This window comes from Scomber scombrus, chromosome 12, assembly GCF_963691925.1.
Source record: "Scomber scombrus chromosome 12, fScoSco1.1, whole genome shotgun sequence".
NCBI classification, from domain to species: Eukaryota; Metazoa; Chordata; class Actinopteri; order Scombriformes; family Scombridae; genus Scomber; species Scomber scombrus.
The window spans coordinates 1,080,594-1,107,182 of NC_084981.1; the positions used below are offsets into that span (position 1 = coordinate 1,080,594).

General features: G+C 38.8%; 1 protein-coding gene across 1 annotated transcript; it reads left to right on the forward strand.

Moving 5' to 3' along the window:
- The first annotated feature begins 303 nt into the window (after window positions 1-303).
- si:ch211-51a6.2 (neurotrypsin) lies at window positions 304-24,984 on the forward strand. Its single transcript, XM_062430206.1, has 14 exons — window positions 304-479; window positions 2,599-2,638; window positions 7,682-7,924; window positions 9,414-9,552; window positions 10,383-10,558; window positions 11,457-11,604; window positions 12,404-12,582; window positions 15,886-16,027; window positions 17,437-17,651; window positions 18,900-19,041; window positions 19,636-19,914; window positions 20,117-20,239; window positions 21,151-21,431; window positions 22,277-24,984. Exons 1-14 carry the CDS (start codon window positions 372-374, stop codon window positions 22,594-22,596), a joined length of 2,535 nt encoding a protein of 844 aa, XP_062286190.1. The 5' UTR covers window positions 304-371; the 3' UTR covers window positions 22,597-24,984.
- Window positions 24,985-26,589: the final 1,605 nt, after the last annotated feature.

Consider the following 26,589-nt stretch of genomic DNA (forward strand, 5'->3'; position numbering starts at 1 on the left):
TGTGTGTGTGTGTGTGTGTGTGGGGGAGAGAGAGAGAGAGAGAGAGAGAGAGAGAGAGAGAGAGAGAGAGAGAGAGAGAGAGAGAGAGAGAGAGAGAGAGTGGGTGTGTGTGTGTGTGTGTGTGTGGTGAGAGAGAGAGAGAGAGAGAGAGAGAGAGAGAGAGAGAGAGAGAGAGAGAGAGAGAGAGAGAGAGAGAGAGAGAGACTTCTTGGTATGTCTTTTCCTCGCCAACAGCGCGTCATTTTTAGCTCTGGAGCGGGTTGGATGACTGGAGTGGAGTTCAGAGCGGACCACAGCCGGTGTGTTACAGTTTGTTTTTCCGTCCATTTCTGTTAAGTCGAAGAGGAGTGATTGGAGTTCTGTGGCGGTGTATGTGGAGGTGTGGAGGAGATGGTTCCTTCAGCAGGATGGACTGGAGGAAAGTCGTGTCCAGGTTCGTCTCCTGTTGTCTGTTACTGGCCCTGCCTGTGTCTGCAGAGGTAAGCAAGCTGCTCCAAAGAATCTCAGCCCATATACTGTAAAGCTGTTTACGATACGCATTTAGCCTGGAACAGTCTTTGTTAAACCCAAACAAACGCTATTCATAGTGAAAGTTATTGTATGGGTCTGTCATTGTTCTGTCATATTTCCAAATCATGTAAATAACTTTGTAATCTGGAACTCATAATTTGAAAAAAATAGAAATATATATAGGTGGTTGAATGTTGAATATCCTACCATAAGTCTTACAGACCTGCACTGTGTATGAACACATTGAATAACATGTTTCAGAATCAGACATTTGATGGTAATGTCGCTGCATCAGATTGCTTGTGTGACACTCATACCCTGTATTAACATGTAATGAAAAACAGTAGACAGTAGAATAAGGGTGATATAATGAAATCAGTAAGATAATGTAAAGTGAGAAGGGACTGTGCACTGTAATAATAATAATAATAATAATAATAATAATAATAATAATAATAATAATAATAATAATAATAATATGTTATGGAATGTGTATAAATATATTCACTCTAAATACTACACAGAACATATACAATGCAAGTGCTGTAGTGGAAGGTAAATAGAAGTAGTAAAGTAAGATCTGTATTGTTGGTTTGTTAGGTTTTGTGTGTGTAAAGAGACAATATTAATGCATGAATTACAAACCATGTTTTCCAGTTTGTGTGTGTTCAGTGCAGTCTGTTAGTATTGTCAGCTACAAGGTGTTTGACAGTGTAATCTATAATATCATCTCAAATGATGATAGTACAGAGGAAACAGAACAAGAAATGACTGCATTGTATATGCATCAGTCTATTTATTCTTCCAATTTTATTTTTTTGTGTCATTCTTTAATTAAAGGATTGGCCGGTTGGCTTTATGTTAACAGGAGGTCAAAGTCTACTCTCCTTTTTCATTCATATCACATCACTGTAGATAACGTCACAGTTTAACAGCCCTTTGTAACCGGGTCAGCCGAGGTGCTTTAGAGAGATTTAAACTCATTTACAATCCTACAAAAAAAATACAGACTACGAGGCAACATCGCACTAGCACAGAGTTTAATTTTCTGGTTTGGGGGCCCTCTGGTGGCCCTGGGGCCCCAAGCAGCTTCTGTTTATCTATCAGCACATGAAAGCAGAATATGTCACATTGAAAGGAGAGATATGGACTTTTACTGCATTTACTGATTAATTTGTTGTTAACATTGTATTGTTGTGTGAGCTTTAACAGCTCCTGTATGCCACACTGTGTGTCATACTACATACTACAATCTGTCAACATGTCCGTGCTCCCGCAATTAAATTACATTTCCCTTTGACTGTTGTCATTCTTGTTTAATCTTGTTTTGTTCACCTGAAGGCTTCACTCCTTAGCTATCTGCAGTCATTGACAACAGTATATACACCATACTGTATGATGTGGTCATTCAGTGGAAGCCTAACAAATTACAACAAAACCAGAGCAGCAACCAAAATAAGTCTTGGAGGAGAGAGAACAATGAGCCTCAGCAAAACTCCACCCATAGTGCTGCCGTAGACAACACTCTGAGCAGTTTGTAGCTTGCTCATATGAGGAGAATGTCAACTGTAGTCATTTTGGTTTCACCTCATTTATGGATTCCAGTGGAGACCCAATTTCACAGCAAAATGTATCAAAACATAACAAAAGAATCAATAGAAACTACTCCGTCCATATGCTAAGCAGTTTTCAATATAAACACTGTCTCCATCTGTGTTTGGTCTTCATCACATGCGTAGGTGTAGACAATAAAAAGTTCTGAGAACAAGAAACTCATTGTGAATGAACCCGTCGTTCAGAGTTATTCAGTGGCAATCCACTCCCTGCCTCACGGGCTACCCTCACTTAGTCATGACTACAGTTGATTAAAAGCAGGCCTGTATAGTTTAAAACAATTCAACATCATGAAACATCTTTCCTCGTGGTTCCAGGATCAACCTGTGATCACAGTCTGTTCTGTAGCATGAAAACAAAGCTTTGGAATGAAATGAACGCATGCATGTTGTGCAACAGTATCTGTTGAATATTCCTCTGGATTCTGCTTTCCAGTCATGGCTGTAAACTCATGACTATGTTTTTCCTTTACAGGTCTCTGAGGATGGATTCTTGAATACTCTACAGAGTGCAGGTACATATGGTTTTGTTTTATTTCTATTCTGGGGTAATATGGAGAGTTACATAAAACTGAATGAAATATGTAGTTGAAGGGCTGCAAATGATTATTTTCAATATCAATGAATCCAGTGGTTTGGTTTTGATTACATGATTATTTAATTTAGAAATTAACTACAACATCATGCTCAAGCCCAAGATACCATCTTTGAATTCTTTATTTAGTCCAACCAAACCCTTCAATATTCAATTTACTATAACATAAAACACAGAAAGGCTGCACATCCTTAAATGAGCAAATGTTTTGCTTGATAAATGAGTCAGACATTTAGTCAATACTGAGTCCATGTCTAACTTTAGCAGCACACTGTTGGGTGCAGCAGTTCATGTACACAAAAAAGCAAATCAATCCCACAATTCATGTGTTAATCAGAACACACTGAGATAAAAACACAGGCAACACAGAATCAGCTTTTCATGTAAATGACCTAGTGATTTCTATTCTTCTCTTGTGATCTCTATCTTTTTATTGTGTATATTTATATTTTGTTGATAGTGTAAGAAATGTGTATATTGTGTAAACAAACTTCCCATTACAAAAGCATACAGTAAGCTTTGTATCTCTCTATAGAACGTGCTACAGTGTGTAAAGAGTTTTGAAGGTGGACACTCAGTATTTAACCATGTATTTAACCATGTAGGTATCTAATTGAAAAAAAACTGTAAAATTGTTGTCAATCAATCATGAGCATGTAGAGAGGTGCTGAAGTCTTTTAATGATTGGGTTTGAATGAAAGCTTGGATCTTCTACTCCTGGTGACATTAAAGTTATGTCACCTTCATCTCATACATCCAGATATACTGCATGAGGAGGCTCTGACAGTAGAAAGATATCTATGGGAATAAGATGTGAATATGGGTATTAGCATGAGATGATTTAAACTTTTCTAATAACATTAAGAGGAGCTTTGATTCATTGACTGCTATTGGTTACCATTTGACTCGATATAATGATTAATGAAGATCTAAATTGCACTGCCTGGAAACACCCCACGTTTACATGGTGGTGATAATAGAAATTAAAGTTAAGTCTGATTTATATTTTTGTTATTGTTTATGGATTTGTGCTGTATTGCAGAGAAGACATTTTAGTATATTTGTGGGGGGGGGGGTTTCTTGTAGTTTTCAAAAAGACATGTTAATTGGCAAGAATATAAGTGTCAACATTTAAGATTCTTTAATGTTACATCTCATTACACAGGAGAGTAAAGATCTTGTGTTACCTATTTTGACACACTAGGGGAACATAAAGACACTGACAGAGCCTTCACGTATAATTCAAGCAAGTTCTCTTACTGCAGAATATTGACAGTGAACTCAGGAGCAAGATTTTCTTTTTGTCATTTGACTGACTATAGGGGCCCAACCCACAATGGGTAGCACTGTTTTAGACAACAGTGCACTTCTAACTTTGTGTTTGGTCCTTTATGTATTCCATGTATTCTCACCCCAGGTCACACTGTTCCTGGTCTTATCCTGCCATAATTACCAATATCCCTTACTCTAACCAGACAGTCTCTGTTTGCATCCTACAGTATAGCTTTTATGCTCCATCTCTTCTTTTTTTCTTTTAAACCCTCCCTATCTCATCACCTCAGGTCTTTGCTCTCTCCCTTCCAGTCACGGCATGTCTGAATACTGTAACTGTGGTTTATAGTTCTGCCTCCACCACCAGCAGGAGTCTGTGTATCCATCCTGTACCTATCGCTTACAGTCACAGTTAAAGCAGCAGAGCTTCTGTAGATGACTAATTTTCATGCTTCATGACATGAAGTAACAAGGCTTCACCACTAATGGGAACAAATCCTCACTGACTTCATATCTGTCAGATACACCCACTGTAAAAATGAATGCGTTAACTGTTGAGTATTTATGTTTGGAAGCTGTGTCAACAGAAAATCTATATGCCTGTATGATGTGTAATTTACTATAAGATTCTGATCTCTTGTGTGTGTGTGTGTTTGTGTGTGTTTGTGTGTGTGTGTGTGTGTGTGTGTGTGTGTGTGTGTGTGTGTGTGTGTGTGTGTGTGTGTGTGTGTGTGTGTGTGTGTGTGTGTGTGTGTAAACCAGCCACATAGAGTCTCCACAGGAAGCAGTTATATAGATCAGTTTTACAGATGGCAGTGCTTCTGGTTGCTATTAACTGTCTTCACTGCCTCTCACAAACAGCATTGTCTTGTTAAACCACCATCTGCCCACCAGATGAATGTGTGTCGACTCATGTTTGACATGTACTCCAGCTTCATACAACTTGTTTTTACCAATCAAATCAAACCCAACCTCATAACATGAAGACCAGTTCTGTTATGTGATCCCACTGATTAAGTGTGGAAAAAGTCAGCCAGAGGGTCTAATAGAAATAATAAAGATCTTAATGCAGAAACAGTCAGAGAGTGACACCATGGCTAACTTATGGAACTGTCCACAGTATGATCAAGGCTAAACATTTCTCTAGTATTATTAGTAAAATGAATGCTGCACCACATTCTGACCATTGCAGAGCTCTAAAATTGAACACAAGAGAGAGTTGAATTCTGAATGTGATGAGGAGTGTAAAGATATCAGATCTCTTTGAAGACCTGGTCAAGAGCTCAGCAGCCGCATTCTGGGACTCTTGTAAATGATCCAGATATGTTTTGCCAATACTAGTGACAAGGGAATTACAGTAGTCTAGACAGGATGACATAAAAGCATGAATAATCATCTCCGTTTCAGCCTTAGAAACAGTAGGCCTGCGTTTAGCTCTAATCTTCAACTGGAAATAAAGGTAACAAATCAAACATGTCGTATGCTGGCCCAGAGACAATGGTCTCTGGTCTAAACTGACACCAAGATTTCTGACTGAAGATTTAACAGATGAAGAGACGGTACCAACGCTTCCCTGGAAGAACACTGTCAGCAGTTATAATTAACAACCTCTGCTATATTAGCATTAAGCTATAGAATCATCATCCATCCAATGTATATTGCATTTAGACGATCCAATCCTAACAAGTAGACAAATTGTCGTATTTTGATAGTTTAAAGAGATGTATAATTGTATGTGTACTTCATAGCAGTGATAACATATACCTTTAGAACTCCTCTGTATTTGTCAAAGCAGATACATAGAACACAAACAATATAGCATCCAGACCAGAACCTTGTGGCACACCACAGTACAGAGTTTCAAGTGAGGAGGAGGCATGGTTGCCAACAGCAACTAAAAAAAGATGGGTAGAGGAGGTCCTAGCCTTAAACTACTTCATATACTGTTGGGTAGTTTAATCTACTGTATGTGTCTCTGTGTGTAGAATCTTAATCTGCCAGGCTAAAAAGATAAATGTAATACAAGTTTAAAGTAACAAAATGAAAATCCCCAAGTAAAGTGCAAGTAGCTCAGAGAATTGCACTTACCAATAGTTAAAACTTGAGTAAATATATTTCTGACTTTGCATGAGCTTTGCTTTTATTTCTTCATTTTTAATTTTATTTATTCTATTTAATTTTTAATTTTAATTTTAATTTTACCAAATTCTGCAGAAAAGCCATTTTTACACAGAGGTAACCTCTTAACACACAATATCCCCACTTTTGTTTCTCTTTTAGTAGCTTTAAGGTAATTCAAGTCATCACATTCCACTCTGTCTGACAGTAAATATTGTGTTCTAGCTCATCACTAAAGCCATATTATGGTTTAACCTAGTGAAATGTTCAAACCAAAACTCACTGTATTTTATTGCTGCACCATTTCATCAAAAAGAAATATTATATATGTCTGCTGCATTAATGGTGTTTTGGGGCACTTTGAGAACGCCAAGTTCTTGGGGTTTAAGCAATGTTTGACTGCACAGCATGAGGTTGTAATAACCAACATACTGCTGGACCAGTGGGTAAACCAGTAAAAAAGTATCTCTCATGAAAAAGGCAGATCAGAAAGCGCTTCCAGTAACAGAGCATATAGAGAAACAATGGGGTTAAAATGCAAATCAGAATTTGATTATACACCATGACGAAGGAAACTGAAGGAAACAGAAATGAGAAACCAATAGAGATCTCCCATTGTACACTATTTAAGATAAACAGCTAGATTCCAAGAACAGAAATAATTAGCGTTAGTACCATTGACATTGACATTGACATTGACACACACACACACACACATACACACACACACACACACACACACACACCACACACACACACACACACACACACACACACACACACACACACACACACACACACACACACACACACACACACACAGGGACTCTGTACACAGACAGTGAAAATCAAACATTTACTTAAGATGATCCTCCATGAGGAGTTCTGTTACTAAACTACACAGACAGTTACACTCACAGAAACTAATATTGGACTACTGTTCTCTGGTTATTGTTCAATTTAGTACAAATAAGAAGCACTTCCCAAATTTCCTCCAAATACACACACAATACACAGTAAATGCACAACTGTAGTCTACATGTGCAACACATTATAGCAGAATAAACCTTTTTTGTGACTTCAGTTTAAACCAGAGGTAAATTATGGTGAAATAAGTAATAAGTAGTATAAAGTTATTACTAATATAAAGTATCAGCTACTTGAGGTACATAATAAATACATAAGTATACATACTACATCACTATTCTTAGTGCCTCTCCAGTAGCTAAAGATGTCATATTTGTCTTGAGAGCAGGGCTGGAGGAAAGGTCATGAGGTCACTAAAGTCACATGGGTTTATGCATGAATGTGCTCATCTAATTTCAGAGATATCTTGTGTTTAAAGTTCACATTTCTGGTCAGAAGGCTCCACTGTGCTTTGATGTATCCTCCTTTAAGAGAAATGTGTCTTGTGCTGTGTTACTTATATTACTAAATTAACAACAAAGAACCATGGGCATGATAGTTACAAGATTTGGTCTTTTCAGGATTTTCAATCTTTTTGTAATGTTCATGTAATATGATCTATGAAATAAAACTGTATGATTGACTGACTGATGGTCTGTGTCTGCAGCTCTCCTCTCTTGTTCAGAGGGCTTTACAGAGCTGGGCTACTACAATGGCACAGTGTCTCACACAGATGCAGGCTCCCCCTGCCTTAAGTGGACTGATTTCCCAGACTATATGCAGCAGTACCCAGGCCGAGGCCTGGGGGATCACAGCTTCTGCCGAAACCCAGACAGAGAGGCCAACCCCTGGTGCTTCTTCAGGCAGAGCTCTGGTGCCATTGGCTGGGCGTACTGCGACTGCCACCAGGGTGAGCTGAGAGTGGGCCCCAGGCATCTGTGCATGGATGGATGGATGGATGGATGGATGGATGGATGGATGGATGGATGGATGGATGGATGGACGGACGGACGGACGGACGGACGGACAGATAGATAGATAGATAGATAGATAGATAGATAGATAGATAGATAGATAGATAGATAGATAGATAGATAGATAGATAGATAGATAGATAGATAGATGGATCCAGGTACCTTTTACATAGAGGCCCCCTTCAAGACAGTGCCTTATATTCAGGTGACAAAACTAGATCCGCCTTAAGACCCTGATCATGTTGGTAGATACTGTGCTTTAATTGTGAGTATTCTCATATTCCTAAACACATTTTCAGTTGAATTCACATAAACAGTTGGTTCACAGTAAGGATTTTCTGAGGTTTGCATGTTTTTGGGGCCCCTCATTTTTAGGTTCATTGGGAAGTTGCTCACTTTGCATGTATTCAGTGTGATGTGATGACTCATTAAACAGGAACTCCACACAAATTAAGTATTAATGTGTGAAGCATAGATTCTTGATGGCATATTATGCTGATAAAGGTGATTTTTCCGATAAACATATTGCGAGTAAAACAACAGAAACAAAACTTTGTTGGGGTGGTTGTTGGGATCATTGTAGGAGGTCAGGCTTGTTTCAATGACAGGGGTGTAGCCAAATACCCACAATGAGAAGCAACCTGTTGCTTTTGACTGAAGGCGTGGTGTATGGTTCAGGAGCTACCAAATGACTGTTATATTTATATAGCTAAAGGGAACACAGTCTGCTGTGATGAGGGCGGGGCAAATGGCCCACTATTAAGACGGGACCTATGCTTCCATTGTCCATGACAGACACAGAACCTAATGTGATATTCAAAAGGCACGACATGGGGGGTGGCCTGTTGTTTGCTTTTTGACAGGGGCGAGGCCAAGTGTCCATCACAGACAGCAGGACAGCAGGTTTATGTATAAGAGAGAGCCATGGTTCCTTCCTTTCCCCCCCTTTATTCTGTGAGGACCTGCCCTACTTTGCTTCTGATTGGTTAGTAGTCATTGCCTTTCCTGGTTAGGTTGATTAGCTTCACGCATAAGGAGTGATGAGTGAAGGTTGCTGGGAAAAAAATAACAGAGCCATGGTGCTGCATGCCACAGGATGTTGAATTGGTACAGCCTCCACTGGTTGGGAAGGGCCTGTGGTAAGGTGCAATAACAAATGACATTATGTGACAGTGATATTCAAAACACTTAACATACATACAGTAAACTTCATTTACAGCCACTGTTTAACCTACAATGTCCCCTTGGAATGGTTATGTTGTGTCCTGTCTCTGTCACATCTGCTCGAGACAATCTGTCAACATTTCAGCTGTTATGTCAATGACAAACTCACTGATTAAAGGTGTCAAACTGATAAAAAAGCATCTTTAATTTTATAGGTTGGAACAGGTTTACCCATGGGAATTCTTACTGTGTTATTTGCAGGTGCAGCCAGATTGGTGGGGGGGCCATCAGGCAATAGCGGGCGTCTGGAGGTGTACCTGAATGGCCAATGGGGGGCAGTATGTGACACACACTGGACTGACCGTGATGCCAGTGTCATATGCAGACAGCTTGGACTGGGGTAAGAGCAGTCTCACACACTTAGACAGTGTTTCTGATTACAGTACACATCTGGTGCTGACTGAGAAACCTGTGAACAGTGCTGATTCTACTGTAGGCCATTCATGAGGTTTAGAAGTGTTTAGAAATGTCAAACATGGTTTGCAGTTTCATTGTTTCAATCCACATTTAAAATAAAAAACCCTGCATGGATGTGTTACACAGATATAAAACACACTCTGCAAGACCAGTGACTAGCTTTATCAGGGTCACTAATTGCCCACTTCTTAATGTGTTTACTTTGTTTAGCATGTTTAGGCTTTGACCAACTGAGACAAATGGCTAATAATATGTTATTAATGCACATCAGGCATTTATAAATATCCCTGGTTTTCTTTAACTGGTTAACAATGTAATGATTTCTATAACTTAATATGTCTTTTAGGTTTTTCTGTAGCTGCATTTTGTAGTCATGTTTCTTGTGTTGATGTGTTTTTATTGTTGTCTGAATTAGCTTTAAATACTGCTATAAAACTACAGTATAAACCATGAGGGTGCAGTTTGCATTACAGCTGTCACTTAAAGTATAGTACAATCATTCTTGTCCTTTAGGGAATAAAAGGTAAAAGGAAGAGTGCAAAACTAAAAGAGTCTGAAAACACTACTAAGTAGTAAATGCTACTAAGCCTAAATGTGGAGCTTCAATCAGAACTGCAATCTTTATACTTTAAAGTTAAAGTTCTCTGAGTGATGTCCTTATGTGGGATTTCCATTGCCTTTGTATAATGTTTACTTAGTGGCTAAGAGATTGACCCTTATCATCTCCTCTATGAATCTGTACTGTCCATACAGTGAGATTGGTACAGCCCTGCAGCATTCTTACTTCGGTCCTGGTTCCATTTTCCACTATGAGTGTCTGGGTTGCCGTGGTAATGAGAATTCCCTGCTGGAGTGCCGGAATAGGAAATTTATAACTGGTGACTGTAACCATGGAAACGAAGCAGGGCTAATTTGTGCTGAACCTGAAGGTGAGACTGGGGTGTTAATTTGTTACATGTGTATATTGTTGAGAAATGACATCTGCATGCAATTCTGGATTCATTAAAACATACATACTTGTTCTCATTGACATTGGTCAAATCTTTCAGAATAGTTTCCAAGCCTCTTGTTCTGACACTCATCAACACCTGAGCACATAGCAACATAATCCAACCAAAAGTAACCAGTCACTGCTCATAATGAGTAGGCTATATTGGTTACCACTGCTCCCAGTGGCTTATCCTCTGCTAAGCAGCAACACAAACATGTCCTCTGTATTCACACAAAGCTTCTAAAACAGCCCAATACTAAATCCCAGTGAATATGCAAAAGTAAACAGATATAAGACAGCAAAATGATGCTTCGTCTCAGAGTGACAGACATGACAGAGCTGGAACATGGGCCTCCATGGCCTGTGAAGATAGTGGTAATAGATATAATGAGAGTGTCTCTGTTCTGACATATAGCTGAGATGCACATACATGGCCCACAGGTGACAGTTAAAAGTGTCTGCCCACCGGCGCACACACCTTGGTTTAGTCCCTGGCAAAAGACAGAACCACTGCAGCAGTGATTCTATAGAGATAACTTTTGAACATCTATTTTTGGGAAAATATAAACTGACTTAAATGATCTGGTCAAATGGACTACTGTCCAAGAGAACATTTTGAAGTTTCGCTGGGATGCCTGGTCTCCTTGCCAAGAGGAATACAACATCAATAAATGACTGAGTTGCTTTGCCTTAAGGCTTAATGCTACCCAACAAGTTATATCAGCATTAATGGATTTTTGGCAGTGATGTAGGTCCCACGGGTATTTAAATGTATTTGAACTGAGCTACTGAAATGTCTCAAAAACTTGTGTATTATTGACTCTTTTGTTTCTTAGGCACTGGAATCCCTGTAAGATTGGTTGGAGGACTTGAGAACTTTGAGGGCCGTGTGGAGGTGTACCATAATGGCAGGTGGGGAACCATTTGTGATGACCAGTGGGATGACACTAATGCTGAGGTGGTGTGCCGACAGTTGGGCCTAGGGTAAGAAACAACTGCTGCTACACAAAGATTGTTAGGATCCAACTCCCAGATATGGGGTCTTTATGGATATAAAACCTTCTCTATGTATGTCTAAATACATAAAATACTTTGGGCTGCAGACATAATAAAGAATCATAGTCATCATAATCATCACACTTATTAGAATAAAACAAATCTGTCAGATATTTGCCATGGTTACCAGTTTGTGGCGGTCATAGAAACAGATACAATCATTTCAACTATGATTTCATATGTTAATGGATTCATGGATTCATTATGACTGGAAACAACAGGTTTATTTCATTTATTAGATTAATTGATTATGATAATTATCAATAAATAAATATATCAAGATTCTTCTCCTGTACTTGATGAATAGCAGTATATGTTTGTGTTTGAGTCCTGGGAGTTTATCATTCTAATAACATTAACCCTAACCCAACTTCCAATACAAGTACTAGTTTTGGCAGGGTATTATATAACTTAACCAAGCAACACAATTCTGAACCACAGAGTGGGCATCTCCTGCTGTCAGTAAACTATTCATTCCTCTGTTCTAACAACTATATTTAACATTGTGACACATTTATGTAAGACACTTCAGTGTTATGTTTTTGTTTTGCACAATTGCATTATGTGGACTTTTCCCTCTGGGTGCCTGATTTTATGATGATTTTATCAAACTGTCCCCACAATGTGAACCTAATATAAACATCAGGTGTATCTAAATACAATGTACTGTTGTAGCCTGGCTTTGTGTTACCATTTAAATATGATGTTTCTTTGTCCTAACGATCAGAGGTGTGGCCAAGGCATGGACATGGGCCCACTTTGGCCAGGGTTCTGGTCCCATCTTCTTGGATGGGATTCGGTGTACAGGCAATGAGCTCTCTCTGGAGGAGTGTCCTCATAACAACTGGGAGCAACACAACTGTGACCACATGGAAGACGCTGGGGTCTCCTGCAACCCATACACAGGTCAGAGCCAGGAGAGGAAACATTAACTATATATTTACTCACACACACACACACACACACACACACACACACACACACACACACACACACACACACACACACACACACACACACACACACACACACACACACACACACACACACACACATGCATACACTGTGGGAAGCAACTGGCCTTTAGTAAAACTAACACAGCAAGAAAATGACTGATGTGATTATGTAAGCAGGGATCCTCTACTATTAATGATCACTGTCATCTATAGAAGTGCTGAAGTTGAAGACAACTGTACTTCCTATAGACACTGAAAATCTCCTTCCATTTTGACTACTTATATGAAAAAAATGAGTTAGAAGAAATGCTTGCTATCAGAGCTTCCTCCTGGCTGCATCCCACTGCCTCCCCAATATATGTTCAAGAATTCAGCATTTCATTTACTAAATGCTATGAATCATAAAAACTGTGATAATGGTGCACATTTGCAGACCATCTCACCTCAAAGACATTCATAGTGCCATTGTATACTTATTGTAGATATCAAGAGTGACAAAAGGGAAGTTTTCAGAAAGTTACATTTACAGTTCCTTATTACATTCAGACAGTTACATATATTCACACCTGGAAGCTGCCCAGCCTGACCTACTGACTACTGAGCAGCTCCAATGAAGCAGTTGGGCTTTGTTTATGATATTCTGCTAATAATATCTAATGAGTATGTCTTTCTACATTTCTACTACTTTTTCTGTAAACGGTAGAGTCTGTTTAATTACATTTCTGGTAATATTTGGATAGCATACTTACAGTATTAGTGCAGTGCCCGTTCAAAATGTGCTTTTAAAGAACGGGCCAATTGCTTGGCCTCCAACCGCTACTTCAACATATAGAAAAGTACAGTACAGTTGATGTGAGGTGTGAATTAGTATACAAATAAGATGAAAGAAATGAACAATTTTTATACACAGATTATATAAATAATAGGCTACATATTCTAATAGTAAATCCATGTTCTTTTCTCATTTAAAAATAAAATCCTGTGCATCCTAAAACAAAGTGGATCTATCATATTGGGCTCTTAGATCGGTCCTATATTCTGTGTCTTTAGTTCAGATTTGAGTGAGTATGTTTGCTGATTTTTGCCATGGTTTCAGACATATGATACAAACTGGTATTGAACTGCCTGTGGAAATATTTGTCCTATTAAAATATTTGTTGTTCATTTTACGCACTTAACTACAGTCATTGTACATTGGGCTTTGAGCGCTTCCCGTTAAATGTACTGTTAAAGCTACACTTTCTGTCTAGACACAGGGTCAGTGTGTCACTCTTGATTAAACTCCCTTGTTTTGCTGTCTACTTTTCTCTCTGTAGAGTACTTTCCTCTGACTTGTTTCATGTCTCGTTTTTGGTCTCTCCCTGACATACAGGAGTCAGTCAGCAGAGCCCTGAAGCTCTAGACTGCCCCCGCACAGAGTGGAGCAGCTGACTGATCGCTGGTGTATTCAAAGTTCATTAATATTAAATGTATCATGTGTACAAATTGCACCAAATTCGACACAATACTCCCGATTGATTGGATGAAAGGTTCAAGAGTTACACAAAGGACACAATATACATGCAGACAGAGATTCCTTGTTTTATATAGAGAGATTGTCAAAATCATGAACATTTCCAGGAGTGTGTAGTTTTTTTTTTCCATTAAGTGACAACGTGACAAAACATTACACTATTTAGTTTTCCCTCGAATGGAAGAAACAAAACAGAAATGAATATGCAGCATCCCATAGTCTGTTCTCATCCAGACTTCATCCTCTGATGCAGGAGAGCATCAAGCAGCAGGCTGGTTTGACAGTATGCAGCAGAGCAGGACCAACAGGTGCAGATGTGTCATTTGGGGTAGCAGACTTGTCCAGAGGTACACACCTGTTACAAGAGCTGTTCAGCGGGTGGGAGCTGGTCTATTGCCAGTCTTTTGTACGCTATGATCAATTCTCTCCACCTCCTACTGTCAGTGTGGCCCTACCATCCATTTTATTGATACTGACATTTAAATGTCATTAAGTTTAAACATGAAAGAAAATCAATATTAGTACCATGTGTTCCATTGTTGTTTGTTCCACCACTGCACTCATCCACCAAACTAGATTAAGGCATTTGTCCTGGTGTTGCCTTTTTTGTGTATATCCAAGACTGGAATTTAAAATCAAGTTAGAATCAATTCGGTGTACAAAGTGTCCAACTCTGGAGTAGGCAAAACATCCTCAGACTATATTTCTACCACCATGTTTCACTGTGGGTTTGATACATTGCACTCATTCTCTCTCCTGTTCTTCTCCTTACATGCACCCATCTGTTACTGCCATAAATCTTAAACTTGGATTCATCAGTACACATGACTTTATTTCCAGTGAAATGCTGGTATTTCTTTGTTAACCCCAAGTGTTTGGCATGTTTCCTGCCATGAGAAGTGGTTTGGAACCTGCTACTCATCCTCTAAGACCAGTAAGACACAGTCTTCTTTTGACTGTACTTTTGCTGATTTGGAGTCTTATGTTTTTTATTATTATTATTATTTATTATTTAGCACATTCTGTATCTGTGGTGAAGTTGCTTTTCTATCTTTCAGATTGATATATTGCTCTTCCGATGGTCTGGTCACTTTGGTACTGCCTTATCAAGCTTTGGATACAACTGATCCACTTTCTGCTAAGTTTTAGAGTTCCATGCACTGCCTCCTTAGAAACCTTTAGCCTAGCCATAATTTGATGCCGATAAAGCACCTCTTTTCCTCAATTTGACTTCTAAAACTTTGTCTTTGTTCAGATGCCATGTTTCCCACTATCACAATGCTACATTGTAAGCAATGATCTAGTGGAAGCTTGAGACAGGGCCATAAAGACATGGCCGTGTCTCAAGTGAGCAGTGAGCAGGTGAGCACTGGCTGCAAGTTAGATTACTTAAGCCTCTGATAGGTAGATCAAATCCACCTGAGTGTCATCCGAATGCTTGCTTCAATGGAAATGATATAATTAATGGAAATTAACCTTTTGTACGAAGGAGTAACGTTGGTCAATGCCACAAATGTGTTTAAATTTGATTGCTGAAATAGAAATAGTGCAGAATCTCAAATATTTCTTCTTTATTTTAAATGTCGTAACTTGTTGTTTCTGATTATTTCCAGGTTTATGTGAAATGTCAGATTTTCAATGTGGACCCCACTGTATATCGTGAATGTAACAGAGCTGATAGAGACCATAAACTCAGACACTAAAACAGATGAGAACTGATTTCCTTGTGTGTGGTTGCAGATGGTGCAGTCCGTCTGGTGGGGGCAGACAGTCCCTGGCAGGGCCGTGTGGAGATTTACCATCAGGGAGAATGGGGCACTGTGTGTGATGACAACTGGACCGAGCTCAACGCCCAGGTAGTGTGTAGACAGCTGGGCTTCAGGTCAGTGCAGCACTATATCTTAGTCACCATAGAACACCTCTGTGCTATAGGATGTTATACCAATCTGAAATACAGTCATGAGCTATCATGTTTGAAGATGTTCCATGATGTTCAGTTGTGTTTATTGAGCCATTTTTGGCTGAATGGTCATTCTTCAAGGTGATCATTGAGGTGGTTTAGGATAACCACTGTAAATAATGTAATCTTCTAGGGACCATGAGTATCACAGGAAATTCCATAGTAAATAAACCATTAGTTATACTGAATTACATGATGATGATGGTTTGGCTAGGGGGCTGCAGACCAACCATCAAACATCACAGTCATTAAATCTAAATAATAGTTACAATTCTGTACCCATAAATACATCACCTAGTCATGCGCATGATTGCACATAAAGATGCCTTAATTAAAATGATCAAAACTGACACACAAATGTACACACATTTTTGCCCGAGATACAGATTCAGATACTTCACTTATTTATCATCTCCTGTAATCAATCAATCAATCAATCAATCAATCAATCAATCAATCAATCAATCAATCAATCAATCAATCAATCAATCAATCAATCAATCAATCAATCTTTATTTGTATAGCGCCAAATCACAACAAAGTTATCTCAAGGCACTTTACACATAGAGCAGGTCTAAACCGAACTCTTCAGGTTTTAATATTAAAGAGACCCAACATTCCCACATGAGCAGCACTTAGCGACAATGGCAAGAAAAAACTCCCTTTTAACAGGAAGAAACCTCAGAACCAGGCTCAAAGTGGGAGAACATCTGCCTCGACCGGTTGGGGTAGAGGGGAGAGAGAGGAAGAATAGGAGAGAGAGAGAAGCACATTGAAAATAAACATTGAAGCTAGAAGGTCCGGGACTGGAATCTGTCATCCAGACGTCTACAGGCCCAGATTGCCTGTGAGACGAGAAAGCACAGACAACTCCGGGGAAGAAGTTTAGGTTATTGAATGCATTAATAGTACATGAATGTTAATGGATATAGATGGATGGATAGAGAGAGAGAGGAGGAGAGAGGAGCTCAGTGCATCATGGGAGTCTAAGCCTACAGCAGCATAAACTGCTGTAGGCCGGCCCTAACTATAAGCTTTATCAAAAAGGAAAGTTTTAAGCCTACTCTTAAATGTAGAGAGGGTGTCTGCCCTCTGGACTGTAAATAGATAACAGTGTGGTGGTGTGGCATGCATAAGAGGAAATCAAGACATATGTAATTATATTCAGTTTCATTCTTTCAGTATTCATTACTTTTTTTCTTTCCCTTTCCTTGGAATTTTGTTTGCACAGAAGTGTTCTACACATATAACAAAATGTTGATGATGATTGTGATAAATAAAACAACTGTCCATACAGAGAGAGAGGATCTGAGCTTGTGCCTTGTCAGCAGGGGCCGAGCAGAAGTGGCTCCTGATGGGGTTTATGAAGAAGGTCAAGAACTGATCCTGCTGGACGAGGTACAGTGTCTGGGAACAGAGGCTTCTCTACTGGCCTGCACCCATTCTGAGTGGCGTCAACACGACTGCTCCCACAGTGAGGATGTAGGTGTCCGCTGTGACAGGGACGGTGATACAAATGAGATACCACGCCTTTTGCCTCCTATTGGTAAGTACACACGTGGTAGGCATTTGACAATAAAAGGCAGATTGTTGCTCTCCTTTTTGAAGCTCCCCAAATTTGAAATGGTATTATTGGGCTGCCAAGTTAAAATCAGCAATGCATTATTTCTTTGCAGCTCCTTTTTCAACTTGGATGATTATAGAGCAAATATCAGCATCAGGGCTTCTTCTTTTAGCTATATTCAGGTGTTAAAAAGCTCAATATTCAGCTAGTGTTGAAAACTGAAAATCCTTTTCTTACAACGACAGTCTCCTATTGATAGTCTGCATATTAACACATTGGCGACCAGTGTTGGGCAAGTTACATTTAGTTACATTTACTTATCTACTTCTCTCGAAAAGTCAATGAATTATTTACCAATTACTGCATATAAAAGGTAATTAGTTAATAGGGAAATGACTTTATTGTTACCTTTAGCAGCATGTTTAACAGATCAGCAGCAAGTGACTACACAGGTAACATGTATATGGTTGATCTTAGGTCACCCGTATTCTAAGAGCGCTCAGTGCCCAATACACAATAACTGTATATTAGCGCAGAGAAAATACTTCCACAGCAGTTCAAAACCAGCTTGTCTCATGTGCTCTGAGACTGTGGTGATTGTCAAGCATCACTGCAGTGAGGAAACAGGAGTGTACAGAGAGTGTGGTTGAATGTATAAGCCTTATGATTGGAAAGGAAGTTCCTTTTTGAGCCAAACTCTTTGTTCTTTGAATGAATACCGAAGACTTTGTTGTAACTCTACAATAGTTGCTGCACAATGACATTGGACTTTTACAAGCCATAAGGATAATTGCACTATTATGAAAGAGAATTGACATACCTTCTATAGGAATGTGAACAAATGGCAGCCTGTCTAGCTTTGGAGAAACTGTCTTATATCATAAAGAGGACACAAGCGCTATATTTGTTTATGGAGTTACATGGATATTTGGAAACTCGTTTATATCAAGATTTATATCATTTTGAACTGGAAACTATGCACTACTGTAATTTTCATTTAAGTAATTTAAGTTTTTTAATTTATTTTTGCAGTGATGGGAAGGGGAGCAAATATGTTTAATATGGTAAAACTACAAAAAAAAAGAAAGAACCAACACTCCTCAGGATATGTTGGCAAAGAAAATCTCATAGCATTAAAAACTGTCCCCCAAGACACAATATGCAGTATGTAATCCAAAATGATATTGCCAGAAATGACATAAAATGGTTCCTATAATGTTTTGTTTACAGGACCTCTGGTGCGTTTGGTTGCTGGAGAGAGCAGGAAGGAGGGCAGAGTGGAGGTTTTCATTAATGGCCAGTGGGGAAGCGTATGTGATGATGGCTGGAATGATGTAAATGCAGCTGTAGTGTGCAAACAGCTGGGATTCACGTTAGTATGATTACACCTTCTCTCATAGTTTGGCTCAAAAAAGCTAGAGAAAGCCTAATGGACTATCCAGAATGGAAAGGAGGCATCATCAGAAATATGTCCATTAGAGTTAGAACTTTTAGCCAAGCTTGCAGCATTTACATGTTTGAATTCATGTAGAAATGTTAACTAACACCATAGTTAAAAGGGAATAGAAATAACATACAGTAAGTTTAAACACACATTCAATAAGTTTTGGTAGCCTTTAGGCTGCCAAGAATCAAAACACATGATAAGCAAAACCAGAGCCAAGTAATATGTGTTTTGTAAAAAATATATCATTTAAAAGATGTGAGGGTATTAATTGTCGCATTATGTGTGTGTAGTAGGAAGAAAGAAAGAAAGAAAGAAAGAAAGAAAGAAAGAAAGAAAGAAAGAAAGAAAGAAAGAAAGAAAGAAAGAAAGAAAGAAAGAAAGAAAGAAAGAAAGAAAGAAAGTAATAGGAATCTAAAAATAATTTTAAAAAAGTACATAATAATATAGAGTACATAATACATTTATAGAAAATGATTTGAAATGCTGCAGCACTGATGTGTGTCTTTGTTGTCCTACCAGTGGTGTGGCTAAAGCTCGATCCATGGCGTACTTTGGTGAGGGTCGAGGTCCCATTCATCTGGACAACGTTCGATGCTCTGGTAATGAATCGTCTTTAGGCCAGTGTGCTGCTGTGGGTAAAGATGGCCATGATTGTCGCCACAGTGAGGATGCTGGTGTTATCTGTGATTACACGCTGGATCCTATGGGAGACAGCACCCTGGCAATGCATACCTGTGGCCTGAGACTCAACAACCAGCGCCGTCGACGTAGGATCATAGGAGGAGATAAGTCACTGAGGTTAGCACTCTTGGAATGGAATCTGTTGCTTTTGAAATGTGAAGTGCTTTATAAATAAAATGTATTAGTTTTTATATGTTTATACAGTAATATAATGAGTGTGTGTGTGTGTGTGTGTGTGTGTGTGTGTGTGTGTGTGTGTGTGTGCGTGTGTGTCTGTGTGTCTGTGTGTCTGTGTGTATGTGTGTGTTTGTTATTTCAGGGGTGAGTGGCCCTGGCAGGTGTCTTTGTGGCTCAGGTCTCAGTCTAGAGGCAATCATCCTCTGTGTGGAGCATCCCTCATAAACCCCTGCTGGGTAGTGACTGCTGCCCACTGCTTCAAGAGGTAATAGACAGCACCCTCTGATGGTCACCTGTTTCCAGTACAAACATAGCTAAAAACAGGATGTGTATCTGTGCAGCTATGCATTAATTAAGGATATCTGCAAGTATTGTCTTAAACATTACTTTAATTATGCTGGAAATGAAGAAAAGTCTATTCAGTTATATTTCAGAAACCATTTTTGCATTTCATGCAGTACAAATAAGCTCATAGTGTTAAATTGAAAACACACATGTTGAAATTGTGTTCTTAAAGTTATACTTAGATATACTTAAATACTGCATATTGAAATTATATTTGGTAGAAATGTTTAGGCACTTAAACTACACTTAAAGTATTGGAAGTGTCGTTATTGTGCACAACAAAAATACACCAATAGTTTTTTAATGAATTAACAACATAATGCAAACACACTAAGACTCTAATAGACACACACTATTGGTTTTGTTCTGTTATGTTGTAGTAAAAGCACTACTTATTTAAATTTCATATATTATACATTTTTCTTAAGTTGGTTTTAAATATATTAACACCATACAGTATTTATTTTTTATTTTTTTGTAGTAGAGGTAATTTAAAAAATAACAATTTTTACATATAGACAGCACAAACACGTCAGCCAGTCAAATAATGATGGCTCAAATAATCTTCACAAAAATGGAAAAATATTGTGACAGGATGTATAAAATGTATGCACCCTGTAAACTGCAAACATTCTTTAGTTGCACTGTTTACCCAGTACATATATTTTGAAACTTATGATTTCACCTGGAAAATTTCACAGATATAAGATAAAATGTTTAAAATCAAAACCACATTCTGTAATTATCACTAGTATTAACCACTAGATCAAATGATTATTCACCTTCTAATACTGACTGCACATTAAATAATGGGCATTTTTGCAATTCTAGGTTTGGCAAAGACCCAAGTCGCTATGTGTTGCGCCTGGGTGACTATCACACTGAGGAGCAGGACGACTTTGAACGTACCTTGTCACCTGAACGCATCGTTATCCACAGAAAGTACCACAGTCAGGGGTGGGAGTACGACATCGCCCTTCTGCGGCTCAAAGGCACAGAGGGTAACTGTGTGTCATTCAACCCTCACACTGGTGCAGTGTGTCTGCCAGAGCCAGGCAACAAGTGGGAGAAGAGGCCTGCTGCCTGTGTGATCACTGGCTGGGGCATCACAGGTACATCACTGCTTGTGTTGAACACTGCCCCCAAATGGGTGTTTCATTATAAAATATATTACCTTTAGTTTCTCAATCAACTCATGACAGCAACTTAAGGGAATGTTATATCCATCTGGTATACATGCCTGTAAGCTGTGTTCTAGCTGTGGCTAAATAATGCAATGTGATGTCATCTGGCACTGGATTGGCCAGTCAAGTACATAAAAGCACACATGTGAGTATTTCGGCTGTTTACCTCATGATCCTGGGGATAATAGATAAACTAGTTGCTTCTGTGATAACTTTCCATAGTTGCAAGATCCTGTATGCAAGTATTATAGACCATTTGGCATCTGACAAACCCTCAAATGTACCTATCTGTTACTCAAGCTGGACTTCCTGGATCGTACTTCATATCTCGCCAATACATAAAGCAAACTGCCCCAAAAGTGCAGCCCCCTGTGTTTAATTCTGGGGGGAATGGCCGCTTATCCACAGAACATGTTGTCAACATTTTTTTCTGGGACTATTTCTTCAGTAGAAATAGTTCCAATAAAAGGGTATATGGATTATCTAACATAATCAGGATATTGTTCCTGGAAAGAGCATTTGAATTTTTAAAATACACTTTTAATTATTGTCAGTAGCACAAATATGAGAAATTGCATTTATCTCATTGTATTGAAGATAGTACGGATTATTACAGACACAATTTGGGTCAATTTGACCTTTTAATAGTTCAATTATTTAAAAACATTTTTCAATTCATCATTTGCATTGGTATTGCATACATCATAGCTAATACTTTCTTATTACTCTCCTAGTAATCATTGATTTTTTCCTCTGTCTGCCTCTGCTGTCAGACTCAGAGTACTCCCGCACTCTGCTACAGGCTTGGGTTCCCCTGCTTCCTGCTTGGAAGTGTAAGAAGCGATATGGCGGACGCTTCACCAGCCGCATGCTGTGTGCCGGGAGCCTATCAGAGCACAACCGTGTGGACAGTTGTCAGGGTGACAGCGGGGGTCCTCTGGTTTGCCAGGGGGAGGGGGGCCGATGGGAACTGACAGGAATCATCTCCTGGGGTCATGGCTGTGGTAACCCCTCTTTCCCTGGGGTGTACACACGGGTTAGCAGGTTCCTGCGATGGATTGACAAAGTCATCAACAAACCCTACAAAAACTGATGATGGAGAAGAACACTAGCAGGAATAGTAGCAGTTGGTGTTTGCCTACTGGCCTTTGTGTCTGTGTCGTGCTTCCTGGACTCCTACACCAAGAATTCAGTCTTCTGTTTCTTTATCCCCATCACTTAAAAAAGCATGTAATTGGCATTATAGTGTATATTATTTGCATGGTGTGGACTAATGCCAGATTGCTCTACAGTAAGAATACATGTGTTGTGCCATACTGTGATGCAGATTCTACATAAGTAAAAGGGTGTTTACTGATGACGAGTTGTACATCTGATGCTCCGCTAATCAGCCGTATATGCCTGTTTCTTGCTCCTGTTCATTTAACCAGTTGGTTATTCTAACCGACTGCTTATATAATTGCAATAGACAAGCAAGTGAATAATGGCAATCCCTTTCTGTGTGGGCATTCAAGTATAGGGTTCTGTGCATTCTGGGTTCAAACAGACAAGTTTGTGCAAAGTTTCATCTGAACATGTCTGCAGACTTTTCACAACTCCTTCAAGTGGCTTCTTGAGAGTCTGCTATTGTAGTGGGTGGTAAGAAGTGATGAACAGTGCACACTTTCAAACAGTCTCTCCTCAGAGACTTTCATGGTGCTGTACTCAGCTGTTCACAAGGAAAGTGATGAAAGTTCTTGTGTGAGAGAAAGTTCAAATTCTGCAAGTCTGCACACCTGGCCGATCACTACATGAAAGTCACATGATCGTCCAACAATCAGAAAGTTACAGAAATAGGGTTTCAAAAATCTGAGAAGCATACTTTAGCAGTGCTTCCTTCCTGCCACTGGTGACAAACAAGGTTGCACTGCTGTACAATAATAGCCTTCATGTAGTTTGCCAGTTGAAAGCTTTTCATGTGGAGCAGCAGCAAAACAAATTTCAGTTTTACTCAATAATTACAGCTCTAGTACAGCTATAGGAGAGCTGATCAGTAACCAACCAGGCCTCTGTTTGTTGGATGAAAGAATCAACAGGAACATATTAGTGAAACACCACTTTCAACTAGCTTGAGTCCTCTGCTGTGTGGCTGCAGTGGAAATGAGTATGATTATGGCTGGCCATTAGAGGTTTTCATGGGTTCAACACTGGCAGTAGCATGATGTTCCACCAATTAAGCTCAAACTAGACTGTAACTCTGCCATTTTTCCATGTATGGTGCAAAATGTTTGACCCAAGGACCGTAGGTGCTCGCTGGACATTTGCAAACAAGTCCACCTATGGAGACACCCAGTGTAGTTTACCTAGAGCCACGTGCACTTCCACTTAGGTATTAGACATATTTACATACATTATAGCGGGACCCTACCTACCTAAAAAGCTGAATGACATTGTACTAAAATGCATGCCTTACAATCACACTTGCTCACCTGTAAATGAGAAGCTCATACAGGCCAGAGCCAAGTCAGAGATAGAATGACAGTGATGGGGGAAAAAACTAAAATCTTTAAATAATGTGTCTTTCAATAATACATTTGTCTTTTATTTTTATTTATTTCATCATCATTCCAACTGTGTATCTCTTAACAGAAACCACAGGTCATTATTCATTATTATTCTAACCGTGCTTGTTGACACATTTCTTTTGCTAAGATTTAACTTATTACAGGTCTACAAAATAACATTTACTGTCAACTACCAGACAGTTAAAAATGTAAAAAGTTGCAAGTTCATTGACACGGTGTCCACACATGGCTCACAGAGGCTTATAACCATGACTGGAATACCAGTGGAACAAAGCAACTGCCCTGGGGCCCCAGACCCCTAGGGGCCTGCCAAAAAAAAGGTTTACTGGTTGGCAGTTGGTTTGTGGTAATTTGATTAACTGTAACTGTGTTTGGGAATGTGGGAAAATACATAATATTAACTGATATGATAATGGCCTAAAGTTGGATGTTGCTTTATCATCTGATCTTTAAGCCCTGTGTGAAAATCTAGATTTAAAACATTTTAATTTCATCTGATACTGCACTTACATGCTGCATAGTATTTATTTTTGAGTACTGTACACAATGCACAGAGATTGTGAAGAACATGTTAATGCAGCCAAGCTTACAACAGAATGAAGTACATTTGACATTAAAAATGAAGCATTCTCTCAGGCAGTTGTCGCTGTACTTGTATATATGGCTCATCAGTATTATTAATTCAATTCAATTTTGTTAAGCTGCATTTATCTAAGTAGTGTTAATTCTATCATGGTCACATTCCACTTTGCGAATAGAGAAATGCAAATATTGATGTAAGCAACCATGCTCCTGTGACATTAATGTGCCTCAGCAACAGAACATGTATTCAACCATTAAACTCTAAACAGAGACTGGTTGTCTAGTCCCTGTTAAACTAAAAATGAGATGCCAGTCAATAAATGTCTCAAAGCAAATGATTTGTGTCTCCACAATTTCTTATAAATTCCCACACACTGACCACGCTCTGTAAAACTGGAACATTCACAAAATAATCCTACAAAAATACCTGCACTAATGGCTCACCTGGTCAATTCAGTAGAATGTACATTTGCACAGCACTATTTCCATTTCACTGTTGACCTCAACTTTTCCTTTGAATTGTTCTCGCTGATTAATTCATTCTGACCGTTGTACTTTGTTCTTTCTCAATGCTAAATGGTTCTTATTGACACTCAACATTTCGTGCAAGTGCTTAATGTGAAACAGATTGAGGAAGGATTAAGTTTGCAGACAACAAATTAACACAACAGGGAGAAAAATAATAATTTTGTTTATACTGTTTATTATTCTTTGCCTTCTACACACAAACAAAACAAAGCTATGACAATGAAAGAACACATTAAGGCAATTAACAACATGAAACACATTAAACCAGTTCATACTCAAATACAAAACCATATTAACTTCACATAGTTGTGTGAGAGCATGCAGTATAAAACATTCTGCAGGGTTTACACAAAGGAACATTAATTCCTCCTCTTCATCATTGAATCCACACATTTCACAAAAACAATAAATGATCTCCAGACTTTTTTTTTAACACAAAATATTGAATAGCATCTGCCCATTATTTAATCCGCCTTTTAGTCTTCTTCCAAAACAGTGCAAACTAAAATCTACCATTATTCACTTCCCTTTGAATAAAACCCTACATTTAAAAACCTGGGACATATCTGAATGCTTTTAGTTCACTTAGTTTTCTTTTAGTTTTTTAGTTTTTTTAGGGTCTTATCCTTGTTGTTTCTTACCTCCTTCCAGAAAAGTTCTTTTTTTCTACTCTACCAATACAGTGTAATAATCTCCCATTCACTTCCGTGCATTGAGGGCAGAAATCTTAAATGTTTCTATTATATTCATCCAATTATAGCAGGGTGACATATACTGCATCAATCTGAGTTGAGTACTTATTGAGTGAGCATGAGTCTCAGTGCAAGCCAATCAGTAATCTGTAAAACCTGACTTAGACTGTACATAGTCACTATTTCTTCCTAAATAGATTTGGGGGTGTTTAGTTAGTTAGCTGACAGTTAGCTGGATTATGAACGGGACATTTTAGGGTTAACCCCAAACATGAACTAATCTTCATATAGAAATGTCTCGCTTTCTAATATTTATAGACCTCAAGAATATTGATGTAATTATGATTGTAGGTAAGAACATGTAATGCAGGTTAATGACAAATTATAGTGATAATTAAATTTATGACAACGTGCTCCTGCTAGCTGTACCAGTGGTGTGTGAAGGTTAGTTTCCCCTTGCCATCAGTGTGTAAATGGGTGAATGTGACATGTAGTGTAAAAGCTTTTTGAGTGGTTAAAAGACTAGAAATGCTATATAGAGTAAGTACAGTCCATTTACCATTTAAAAAGACTTTTAAAAGACTGGTGGAGCTGGAACATATGACATTTAATTTGATATTTGACACACTACCACAGATCCAGGACTAAGTGGTATGGGGACAGGGCTTTCTCTATTGCTGCTCCAGTGGAATTATCTTCCTCCCCCCAGAAGAAACACTT